The sequence below is a fragment of the Cnephaeus nilssonii genome (assembly GCF_951640355.1).
Source record: "Cnephaeus nilssonii genome assembly, chromosome: 5".
Taxonomy (NCBI): domain Eukaryota; kingdom Metazoa; phylum Chordata; class Mammalia; order Chiroptera; family Vespertilionidae; genus Cnephaeus; species Cnephaeus nilssonii.
This window is the reverse complement of record NC_137076.1, coordinates 10,180,741-10,193,402: the sequence shown is the minus strand read 5'-3', so window position 1 is coordinate 10,193,402 and position 12,662 is coordinate 10,180,741. Positions and strand designations below refer to the sequence as shown.

Sequence of the window (12,662 nt, the reverse complement as noted above, 5' to 3'; positions counted from 1 at the left end):
GACAGGAGATGCCACCTAATTTCTCCTGATGAACTGAGGTCTCCAGGACAGAGACACATACCCTTTATTGTGGCACTGTGGCTACTGGCCTATAATTGGTCCCGTGAAATGGCTTAGACAACAGGGGTGGACACAGGAAATCAGAATGATAGTTCTGATAATTAGTATTATTTATTTTTAAAAATGTACCCTCCACAGCATGTGTTCTTAACCTGGGGTCTGCAATCCTTAGGGCAGCCACGAATAGTCCTTGGGGAGTTGACAGCTTTTGTTGACTGCCTGAAATTGTTTGCAGAATTGTGCATGAATGTGTACACGGGCATTTTCCTGAGGAAGGAGGTGCCAGCTTTCATCAGATTCTCAAAGGGTCTAGGGACCTAAAAAGGGTTCAGAATTCCTGCTCTAGAGAACACCTCTGTAGGTCAGCATTTCCCAACATGCCGCTCTAGGACCACAGGCATCAGGGTTACCTGGAGCACTTATTGACAGGCAAGTTCCTGGCCGCGAGCCACAGCTCCTGAGTCAGTCTTTCAGGGGTGGGACCTGTGATGTTTTCTGGGAATGTTGATTTTGATACCTTGCCAAATGAGAGAATCAACATCAAGTCAGGGCAGCGTGTGCTGGTCCCTGGTGTCTGTGACACCTTCTTGGGAGAGAACCCCAGATGTAAGCTTTGGTAGGGGGGGAGAAGATTGAAATCCTATCGGAATGTGTCCTCACCCCCTTTTGTGGCACTGACTGGGCTAGAATGTCCAGGGGGAGGGCAGCCGCTCTGGCCCAGGGCTGCGGCAGGCCAGCCAGCCAAGACAGAGATGTGGTTTTGGTCTGAGAATCTATGACTGAGTTCATCTCTCCATGCCATTCCACCCCAAATCCGCAGCCTCTCGTCTCCCCCAGATAAACCAGTCCCAAGATCTTGCCTGGGCCCCATGGGCTGACATGTCTGCTCCTCCTGTCCTCTCCTGGCCTGGGCCCACCTGACCACCTCAGTGGTAGAGATTTTGGTACGGAAGCATCCAGAAAGCCTCTACTGCAACCTGCCCCTCCCTGGCTTTACTCCTCTTCCATCTTCTCTCGAACCTCTGCTGGCAGGCCCTCATAGAGGCTGTCCTCCACCAGAAGCCCAGCCTTCTTTAGCCCTCTACAGTTGCCCAGTTCTTCTGGCAGAGCCTCCAACCTGTTGCCCTTGAGCTCCAGGCGGCTGAGGGACCTGAGGGCCCCCACCTGGGGAGACAGCTGAGTCAGTTGGTTGTAGCCCAGGAGTAACGTCCGAAGCTTACAGCAGAAGAAGATCTCCTCAGGCAGGGTCTCCAGGGCATTGTAGGAGAGAGCCAGGTGTTGCAGGTTCTGGAGGAGACCCAGCTCAGGTGGCAGGGAGTGTAAGCCATTGTGGGTAACATCCAGCAGGCGGAGGCCAGAGCACATGCCCAGTTGGGTGGGCAGGGCCTCCAGCTTGTTGTGGCTGAGGTAGAGCTGCTCAAGGACCCGCAGCTTACGCACATGTTCGGGGACGTAGGCGATCTGGTTGTGCCACAGCCTGAGCGTGACCAGCTTGCGACAGTGCTGGAAGCTGAGGATCTCCTCAATGGACCGCAGGTGGTTGTCCTTAAGGTCGAGTTCCTGCAGTGCGCCTAGGCTAAAGACGGCATGGGGGATGCGCTCCAGCCCGCAGGCCACCAGCTCCAGCTCCCGAAGCACCGTCAGCTTCTTGAGGCTATTAAGGGCCAGCAGGCGGGCCCCATCGTTGTGCAGGCTAAGCCGCTGCAAGTGACCAGCCACATCGGTCACGCTGGCTGGGACCTTGCCGGCATTGCTCCAAAGAGATAGCACCTTGAGCTGCTTCAGCTCTCGGAGGCTCTCAAGGGAAGCTGCCTGAGCCAGCTCTGGGGGAAAGAGCCCCTCAAGGTGCAGCTCTTCCAGGCTACGCAGCCCAAACACCCAGAGAGGCACCTCGCGGAGCTCCTCACACTTGATACGGATGACCTTCAGGCGGTCCCGCAGAAAGATCTGCAAGGAAAAGGGCAGCCTGGCAGGAGAGTGGATCAGGCTGAGTTCCTGCAGGTGCACCAGCTGGGACAGGCCTGGGGGGAAAGTGATATCAGAGATGGCCTCCAGGCGGAGTGCCTCGACCTCACGGAGCTCAAAGACGGTATCAGGCAGTCCTGGGAGCATGCAGAGCGCCAGCTCCAGCCGGCCCTTGGTGTTGTGCTGCAGCTTCTGCCGAAGTTTCTCAGGCGTCCACTCGTGGTTGAGGTTGAGCTGCTTCAGGCGGCTCTCGCTGACCTCGGAGAGGAAGACGGCGAAGCGCTTGGAGTACAGCGGGTCATACTGGTCGATGAGGTGCAGCATGAAGGCAAAGTCATTCTTGACATCGGGAATGTCACCCATGCCAGTCTCCTCCCGCACGGAACGGAAGGAGTATTCCTTGAGGGGTCGGTGGAAGAGCCAATAGAGTGTATAGAGGCAGGTGATCCCATAGACACACACAAAGGAGATGTAGCAGAAAGCCAACTTGGAGAAGAGGTGGGCCTTGGTGTGGTTGCAGCAGAAGCTGGCATAGCCCGTGAACCTGGAGGTCTCCACCGTGCAGGCCACCACGAAGCTTATCTTCTCCACGTAGATGAGGTTGTAGACCAGGATGGCAAAGAACTTGCAGACTTTGAGCACTATCTGCCTGATGTACATGGTGTATAAAATGTCCCCCTCTTCCACATGCACACGGAACTTCTTGACCTTCTCAAACAGGGCTTTGGCCTGTTCCCCCTCCTTCTTGTCCAGCAGGGTAACAGCTGGTGGCTCAGTCACCACCTTCTCAGGCTCTGTCAGCACCTTCTCTTTTTCACCCTCCCCCACCTTTCCTGGCCCTGCCTCAGCAGTCACAGTTGCTGTTGCCTGTCCAGTGGCATGGCCCTTACGGTTCTCCCCCGAGACCTCAGACAGAGCCCGTGTGGTCCATGGTGAGTCGAAACACTTGCCCAGGATGGAGGTGAAGTGTTCGATCTTGGAGCTTGTGCCGGGGAACTTGAACCAGAAGCTGGTGCAGACCATAAAGATGAGTGTGTGGATGACAACCAGGTAGGGAAAGTACTTGGGGTACCAATGAAGGGCCTTCTCATAGCAGAGCTGGTTAATGAAGCTGTACTGCTGCAGGTCCAGGTTATTTTTGAGGCCGCTCACTTCCTGGAGACCCTCCATCTGTTCAGGGACCCCCTGCAACAACAGTTGCTGACACGGGGCCTCAGAGAAGTTCTCCCGGGGTTCATGACTGGGCAGACAGATGATCTTGTCCTGTGTCACCTATGGAATAGGGGAGAGGGGGAGAGAGGGTGAGGGATCTGGGAAATTGGGAGAGAAGTAGGCTGAGGTGGAAGGCCCTGATCCCCAACTGTCCCCAGCTGGCTCTGACTTGAGAAGAGTCACTAAACCTGAGCATCAGTCTGTCTGAAAAAAAGAGTTAGGTTGAATTGTGTCCTCCGGAAAGATGTTGGAGTCTTAATCCCCAATGCCCATGAGTGTGACGGTGTTTCCAGAGCAGATGGAGTCAAGATGAGGTCATTAGGGTGGTCCCTAAACCAATATGACTGCCTTTATTTATTTATTGATTGATTTACTAAAATATACTTTTATTGATTTCAGAGAGGAAGAGAGAGATAGAAACATCAATTTTGAGAGATAATTATTGATTGGCTGCCTCCTGCATGCCTCACACTGGGGATTGGGCCCACAACCTGGGCATGTGCCTGACTGGGAATCGAACTGTGACCTCCTGGTTCGTAGATGGATGCTCAACCACTGAGCCATGCCAGCCGGGCTGACTGTGTCCTTTTAAAAAGGGGGAATCTGGACATGGACACACACACACAGAGGGAAGATGCTATGAAGATAGAGGGAGAATACCATCTGTAAATCAAGCCAGCAGGACCTGGGAAAGAGGCATGGGGCATATTCTCCCTGACAGCCTGGGAAGAAACCAGGCATGCTGACACTTTGATTTCAGACTTCTAGTCTTTTTTCTTTCTTTTTTTTTTTTTTTCAGACTTCTAGTCTTAAGAGCCGTCAGATAAAAAAGGTCTGTTTAAGCTCCCAGTTCCTGATAGTTTATTATGACAGCCCTAGCAAATTAATAAGGTAACTGCAGTTCTTACTAGGTTCTAGGGACAAAAGTATGATAAAAATACGGACTACCACAGCTATGTGCAGGACTGTGGCGCTGCTGCCAGTGATGGAGAAGTGGGAAGGCTTCAGAATTGGTGAGTATAGGGGGCTCTGGTTTCCCCTTCCTGGGATAAGAGGAAGATTTCCAAAATTCCCCAGGCCACACCCTCTAAAGTCCCGCCCCTATACAGACTCCTCTCCTACCCCTCGTTCAGGCCCCGCCCTGCCCCTCCCCTTACCTGGAGGGTGCAGCCAAAGACCCCGATCATGAGCATAGCCACTGTGAGGTATTCGGCCAGTACGTCCCACCAGGGTTTGAGCAACTTGAAGGCAGGCTGCTGCTCCGAGAACTGCTTGAACTCGGCCAGTGGAATCATCCTGCCTATGAGAGAGGAGGGGGTGTGGTGTGGAGACCTCAGGCAGTGGCACCTGCTGGTGGGGCCCCCTAGGAGCCAGCCGCTGCTCCGGATCTGCGCTCCACCCTGCTGAAATCTGGCAGAACACAGGAGCTGTGTGTTCCCTTTCCCTCTCCCCCAGATCTCACCTCCTTCCTGGAGCCAAGCGACTAATGTTCTCACGACTTCTGCTCCCTGGGACCTCCGCGCCAATCTGAGCCTGCCTGCCCTCTCAGGGCTCAGGAAGGGCCGTCCCAGCGCCGCTGTCGCCCAGCTAGCCCGTGTGTCCTTCTTTCAGAACCAGGGCATCTCCTACCCTTAACTATGAGCCAGGCAAACGTTCCTCTGCTGCTCTTCTGACTCCAGACACTGGGTGTCTGAGTGTCAGGACTGGCTCTCCACCACTGGACCAGAGGATGGCTCGAGGCTCGGGCGTGGGCCCTGCCACCCCCTTGAGGGGAGCTCTGGGCACCACCTCCAAACTCCAACCGGAAAAGCCGGCTGGAGCCTGGCTCCGATTACAGGCCCCAGGGACAGGGAGTGGCAAAACTGAAGGCTGGTCAGCCCTCGGGGTGTGTGACTAGGACACCTGGGTTTCTAGAGGGACTAGTACCCGGTATCTGAGGCAGAAAAAGACACTTAGGCTCTGAAAGTGTAGGGCAGGGGGTGCCAGGGTGAGTGAGGCTGTGGCAGAGGATCAGGAAATGAAAAATGGGGGAGAGTGTGGACGAAAGGGGCCACATGCTGACCTGACAAGCTCAGGGGAGGCCTGCATGGCAGTCTTGCAAACTCAGAGACCTAAAGTCACCACCAAGGATGGTCTGAAATTAAACTTTAAAAGCAGTCATGGTGGGCAGTTACGTCCTAGGCCGTTATCTTCACTGCCAAGGTCAACCTTTACCTTAACTGAGCCTATTTGTCTTTTTGCAACTCTGATAACATACCCTTGAAATGTCTAGGTAACTTGTAACTTCCCTTTTTCTGGAGCCCCTGGGGCACAACCAAATGTGCTGGGCGCCAGGACAGATACCACAGATTCCTTCATTATCATGTTAATTGTTCCTACACCCACCTAAGCATGCGTCCATCATTTTACTTTTTATCCAAAACCAGGGGTTTCCCACCGCTTTGCTTTATCCCACCTCCTTAATCTATCACCAATGAGTTTCATGTCACCCACCTATGTCCCTCCTTTGATTGCAATGTATAAATACAGATGTAACCCGCCATTCTCCGGAGCATTATCTCAATTCATTGAGGTTCTGCTTCCCGGCATATGTCGACAGTTTGGCTCAAATAAACTCACAAAAATTCTTTACAGGTTTGAATGGCTTTTTTACGTTAACAAGAGCCAGTGTGACATCTATGACTGAGACAGGACTGAGCGGCCAGCCCACTGCCTGACCCTGGGTTTCATTTTAGACCAAGGTATCCTTATTCCAGACACAGATGGCCAGGTGCAAACCACACAAAGGCCACAAGCTTGGGCCAGGAGCCCCCTTCTCTCCCTGAGGCTGGAGGTGGGAGGAGAGGGAGGTAGCAAGGCCGCCACTGCCTCTGAGGGGGCTCCTAGGCCACCCACCTCTCCCAGCATCCATGGTTCCCAATATGTAGCCTCATTTTCTCCCAAAGGGTTCCTGGAGCCTGCTCTCCTCATCCCGATAGCCTCACTGGTGCAGGCTGGGCAAGGAAGGGAGCATCTGGGCCACCAGCTGGTCCTCCAGCCCTTCACCCATCTTCAAGGGGAACCTGACCCAGTCCCACACCTGCACCAAAGCCTCGGACACCTCCACACCTCCCTTTCCCACGAAAGCCTTGGGGATTTAGTGGGTGGGGCTAGAGGATGCAGGCCCCACCCACTAATCCCATCAGAGGCTCCCACCACTGTACCAAGATGGGGATAGGCTAGCAAGATGGGTACATGTCTGCTCACACCCAGACTCCTGGGCTCCCTGACTCAGGCCCTGACTCACCCAGCACCAGGCACACACAAGGAGGTGCACAAAGAACACAAGATCCCTTATGCAATGGCTCATTCCTCACACTCAGTTTCATACCATCCTAAACAAAAAGCCAAGTGAAAATGCCCCAGTGCATCCCAGTCTTGGCCACCAGGGAATCTGATGGAAACATACCCAGGGCATCTTAACAGCCCCAAGTGCCCCAAAGTACATTGCAGCCACCAAAAGGGTCACTTGGGGGCATTTTGAAGTGTGCACATTTGTGCATGTGGGCATAAGTGCACCAACCCTGAGCGGAGGGAGACCTGGGACCAGGGAGACGCCACACATCCTTTTCCAGTCCCTGCCCTGGCTTCCTGTCCCTGTCAGAGACACTGCTCAGTTGCTTAACTTAAGGACAGTAACTCTGGGGGCTGCAGCAGGGGACTTCCTACCTGAGTTCCTGCCACATTTCAGGATCCATCTCGCAACGGGGGACGTTCCCTTCTGGAGTCCACAATCACAGGCAAAAGGGCAGAGACCCTAAGGTCCCCAGCAGATGGCTCAGTGGCTCCCATGGGACAAGGTGCATATACAACACCATCAGAGGCAGACACGAGGGGTTATCATTATGTGTCTCCATGACTCAGACTTGATTGTTGGAACCTGCCATTAAGCCTCCACAGACACAATGCCCCCCCTTTGTCTGAGCAGGGCTAGTGGGAGGGTCCAGAGAAAAGGACTTTCGGGATGGGGGAAACCCTAAGAAAACAACAATGGGGCCACACACACAACTTACAGCCACCTTGTCTCAGTGAGCATGGGTGTTGGAACTCTCTTTTTCCAGCCTCAAAGGGAGAGAAATAACTTGCTCAAGTTTTCACAGCTCTGACAGGACTGAGCGGCCAGCCCACTGATTGCATCCATTCTGTTGCATTTTGAGAGAAAACCTCTGGCAGAGACGAGTACCTTTGCCAAAAGGACCTCAGTAGGGGAATATGGGGGTGAGATGGTGGGATGGCTGCTCTGCATGCCAGACTGAAGAAGGGGTCTCTGTCAGCCTAGGATAGGTACCTGCCCCCCACCCAGTCTTAGCTCCACCCATCCACACCTGACCACTGCTTCTCCTCCCTTAGGCTCCCCCCAACCCCTAACCTGCCTCCAAAAACACGGTGGTGGTGAGGACTCCTGATCTAGCCCCTGTTCCCACTCTCAGTCCGTGCTGAGAGCAAAGGAAGACACAGCAGCACTTGTCAGCGCTGGAACGGGCCTTGGAGGGCACAAGGTCCAACCTTTTGACTTTTACACAAGGGAGAAACTGAGGCCTTGGTGGGGGAGGATGGGGCTTAGTAGCAGATGGGGGGTGGGAGGGACACCTGGGAACTCCCAACTGAGTACTTTTCCAAGGTGCCCGGCCAGGACTTGGGGGTCTAGGGAATCTTGAGGTTCAAGAGTCCCAGAGGGGGCAGCCTGGTGAAGACCCCCAACTGGGGCCTTATGGAGCTCAGAGATGAGTTGCCGCTGTTGCCTCAGAGGTCAAGGAGAGGGAAACATCATGAAGACCCCCCCCTCCCCCCGTTGATCTTCACTCTGTCCTTGGCCAGGCCTCCCTGCCCTCCTGCCCTGCACCCTTGGCCTGAGCAGGGCCTAGCCTCCTTCTGCCCCCGCCTCTCCTCAGCTGCCCTGTGCCCCAGGCGGTGGCGGTGGGCTCAGGCCACTGTGCCAGCCATATTTGGGCCAGTCCTCCTGTGGGCCCGACCCCCACCCAGCAACCTGGTTCCCAGCGGTGGAGAGAGCCACCTACTCACCGCTCAGGGTGGAGCTGGGCCCAACTCCTGGGTCCCTGCTCCGGCAGAGTCAGTTCCCGGGCCAGGCTGGGTGAATCAGGGCGGGCGGGACCGTACCCAGGAGCCGCCCCGCCCCGCCCACCTGACGTCTCAGCCCTGCCTCCCTCCGGGTGCTTCCAGGTGGCCCCTGCTCCTGGCGCCGGGATCGCAGAAAAGGGTGACCTGCTCTCCCCAAGGTGGTCCAGCGGCCGGCCTTAGGAGCAGGCGCCTGACCTCTGGGCTCGGCTGCCAATGGCTTGGACTGGCCTGAGGCATACTGATGAGGATCAGGCATTGCGCACCCGCGGGGGCGCTCTCCCTGGAGCCAAGCTGTACAGATGGAGTCAGAAAACGAGGAGGGGTCTCCTCCTTCGCCCACCCCAAGGTGCAGCCACCTGGCTTTGAGGCCCAACCAAGGAACCAGTGATCGAGGCCCAGAGAAGAGAAAGGGGGTTCCCCTTTCCTGCTCTGACCATCCAGTCAGGGAGCCAAGTAGAGTGGGGTGCTTACAGGCCTGACCCTGCCCAGCCTTCACGTTGGCCCTCCCCGGGGGTAAGACAGGGAGCACGCTGCTGCCAGGTCCTTGGGGGTCCGTGGACAGGTGCGGGGGTCAGAGGGCTCTGGGAGCTGGGGCTAGAGTCCAGCCTGGGCGGCCAGCTTCTAGAAGGATGACTCGGTCTCCCCATGCCCACCCTTTCCTTCCCACAGGGAGGCCTGGGGTGGGTCTTAGACCAGCCAATTGCCCAATTCAGCCTGGGGGCATAGGCAGTTGAACCTTGATCTGCTTTGACTACAAAACAAGGGAGGGAATCTAGATTAGAATGGGGAGTGGTCTACCTTGGGACAAAGAAGCGAGAGTTCACCACATTAGAGGCTTCCTGAGACCCTGAAACCTTGAAGGCTGGGACTCCCTTAGCTTCGATTCCTCTGTGAAACCCTGTACTGCATTCCACCCTCCAGCACTCCGCCTCTGGAGTCTTGGCTCCCTCTGAGGAGCCATTTGAGACCAAGTACTTTCTCCCTCTTCTTCGGTGGCCTCTTCCTGCCTCCGAGAAGCTCCTTGAGATCCATTCCCTGGGGTTTGTTCCCAGCTTTGCTCTGGAGTAAGCATCCAGCGTGGCACACTTTATTGCAAGAGTCTGAGGTCACTGGGCTGGAAGCCCCATTAGCTCCAGGCAGGGGTCTCTTCTGCTCCCTTCAGTGTCCCCAGCACTTGGAATGGTGCCAGGCACATGGTGGTGAACATTCAGTTAATGATGAGTGGGTGGACGATTGAGCTGTTATCTTAATTCGGGCTCTTCTAGTTGCAGACTGTGAGACAAGGAATCGGATGTAAATAGCTTATCTGAGAAGTGATCCCAGCAAGCACTAATGGTGAGACAGTGGGGAGATGAAAGTGGGAAGGGAGGGAAGCCAGTAAGCTTTAATGAGGGTACAACAATGAGGACGAATGAGCAGGTTGACACTGTGGGCAACCAGGGCTCCATTCTTCGGGGGAACTCTGGGAGATGGTGGAGGACACCTCCCAGTTGTCGGAGTTGAAGTACTAATAGACCGGATCCTGCTTGTGTTGGCTGAGGGCTGCTCTGCAGAAGGGAAATGGAGGGGCATTAATTCCCTGGTACTTCTGACTTTCCTGGCATGCGGGAACCATGGGTGCTCAGGAGATATGGAGGGGGCTTTAGGGCACCTGCCGCACGGATCGCCGCTTGAGTGGAATGGATGGGTCATAGGACACACATACAATTTTTCCAGTTGTTCTCCAGAAAGACTACTCACTTTACGTTCCCATTGGAATGGGTGAATTTTCCCACATCAATAACACCCAACTTTAAAAAAAAAAAAGGTGATAACAGAACTTACCATCTTAACTATTTTTAAGTGTACAGTTCAGTGGCATTAAGTACATTCGCAGTGTTCTGCAAACATTCCCACCATCCATTTCTAAAACTTTCTCATCTTCTCAAACTGAAACTCTGTCCCCATTAAACACTTACTCCCCCCACCCCCCCAGGCCCTGGCACCCCCCATCTACTTTCTGTCTCTGTGGATCTGACTCCTCTAGGGACCTCATATAAGTGGAATCATACAGTACTTGTTCTTTTGTGACTGGCTTATTTCACTGAGCATAATATCTTCAGGTTTCATCGATATTTTAGTCTGTGTCAGAATATCCTTCCTTTTTATGGCAAAGTAATCTCCCATTGTATGGGTGGACCACATTTTGTTTAACCATTCACCATCAAAAAACCCTTGGGTTGCTTCCATCTTTTGCTTACTGTGAATAATTAAACACAAGTGTATAAATATCTCTTGGAGTTCCTGCTTTCAATTCTTTTGGGTGGAATCGATGGATCATATGGAAATTCTCGGTTTAATTGTTTGAAGACCATCCATACTGTCTTTCACAACAGCTGCATCATTTTGCATTTCCACCAACAGTACCCATGATTGCCCATTTCTCCACATTTTCACCAACACTTGTACTTAATACCCAGCTTCTAAGGTTTTGTGAACCCGAGGCAGTTAGCTATTTGTGCGTAACAAATTACCCCCCAAACCTAGCAGCTTAAAACAAGCATTCACTGCCTCACAGTTTCTGAGGGTCAGGAACCTGAGAGTGGCTACATAGGGTGGTCCAACAGTCTCCCTCCCCCACCAGCTCCCAGCAACTACTGTTTTGTTTTCTGTCACTGTAGATCAGCTTTCATTTTTCAGAATGTTCTGTAAATGGAATCATACAGTGAAGCCTGTGTGTGTGTGTGTGTGTGTGTGGCTTCTTTTCGTCAGCAGAATGTTTTTGAGATTTGCCCCTATGTATTTTGAGTGTCTTGATAGTTTTTTTTTTGTTGTTGTTGTTTTTTAATTGCTGAAGAGTATTCCATTGTAGGGATTGCAGGTTATGTTTTGGTTTCTGTAATCCATCCCCTTGTTGATGGACCAAATTTGGGAAATGGTCTTATATGAGGGCAGAATCCAGATCTCAGTGAAATGCAGGATGGAGTCAGTTTAGCCTTGGAGGGACCCTTGCACCAAAGAAGACAGCAGAGCAGGGCTCTGGGCAGGCAGTTAAGACTCAGGAGGGCGCTGCTGGTGAGTGGGTAATCAGGCAGGCAGGGACCTAGGCTGCTGTACTGCCAGAAGGTATTCACACAAGTGATCCTCAATAGACCTGGGGATGAGGTGAGGCCTAGAATGATCCAATCCAGAGGGCAGTGCCCTTGGGGGGGAGGGGGGTGTTTGAGGAGCACCTCTCCCAGGCTGAAGGGAGGGTTCATCGCAAGGATGGGTTCTGAAGATAGGCTTTTGCCAGCCAAAGCAGGGTATTCAGTTCTGACCCTGGCTTCTCTCTTTTTTCTTCCATTTCCTGAACCTCAATTGTGGACACAACTATTGAAGCAAGAAAATGCAAACCTCTGCTTCCGGCCAGGCTAAATATGTCTTTATTGATTTTAGAGAGAAAAGGAGGGAAGGGGAGAGAGGAAAACAATGATGAGAGCCCCGCCGGTGTGACTCAGTGGTTGAGCGTCAACCTATGAGCCAGGAGGTTGCGGTTCCATTCCTGGTCAGGGCACGTGCTCAGGTTGTGGGTTCGATCCCCAGTAGGGGTCGTGCAGGAGGTGGCCGATCAATGATTCTCTCTCATTATTGATGTTTCTATCCCTCTTTCCCTCTCCCTGCCTCTCTCTGAAATTAATAAAAAACGTATTTAAAAAGCAAGAAATATCGATGGGAGAAACATCCATAGGCTACCTCCTGCATGCCCTCTATTGGGGATCAAGCCCACAACCTGGGCATATGCCCTGACCAGGAATCAAATCTGCAATCTCTCGGTGCATTGGACAACGTTCAACCAACTGAGCTACACCGGCCAGGGAAGGCCTGGGTTCTTTTATTGGGGTAGAGGGTGTTGCCTAGGGTTTCATAAGCCCACTCTATTGGTGAATTTAAAGCATGGAAAGAAAGAAAAAAAATACTCAAATGGTCAACCAAAATCTCTAAAACAAAGGACCCTTCGTGGGGAAGACAGCCTGGCTACTTGTGTGGCTGGCAGCGTGTTTAAGGAAATGGCCATCCTTGAGGTGGCTGCCTCTACAATGAAAGTTTAACCAGCCCTTGCATTACAAAAAATTAAAAACCTAACTTTCATGGCTCACATACATCATCTTCCCCTCACCCCAGGACAGGTTCACCCTGGTGCCAATGCCACCCTTCCTGGTCCTGTGCTTGGAAGCCTCCTAAGGCCCAGGCAAGTATGAGCTGCTTCTGTAATGAGTGTGAGTGTGTGTGTGTGTGGGGGGGGGGGGGGGGGCACACAGGCATGTAATGGGGAAAGGAATGGAGCA

General features: G+C 53.3%; 1 protein-coding gene across 1 annotated transcript; it reads right to left on the bottom strand.

Moving 5' to 3' along the window:
• Window positions 1-196: 196 nt before the first annotated feature.
• LRRC8E (leucine rich repeat containing 8 VRAC subunit E) lies at window positions 197-8,365 on the bottom strand. The gene is made up of 3 exons (XM_079772713.1): window positions 8,299-8,365; window positions 4,395-4,537; window positions 197-3,297 (listed from the first exon to the last, which is right to left on the bottom strand). The coding sequence occupies exons 2-3, from the start codon at window positions 4,530-4,532 to the stop codon at window positions 1,054-1,056; spliced, it is 2,382 nt and encodes a 793-aa protein (XP_079628839.1). The 5' UTR covers window positions 4,533-4,537; window positions 8,299-8,365; the 3' UTR covers window positions 197-1,053.
• Window positions 8,366-12,662: the final 4,297 nt, after the last annotated feature.

Bases quoted from the DNA above. Each gene is read 5' to 3' on its own strand.
- LRRC8E (XM_079772713.1), bottom strand. From the start codon at position 4,532: ATGATTCCACTGGCCGAGTTCAAGCAGTTCTCGGAGCAGCAGCCTGCC. The intron at 3,298-4,394 runs GTAAGGGGAGGG...CCTATTCCATAG, and splicing joins TCTTTGGCTGCACCCTCCAG to GTGACACAGGACAAGATCAT.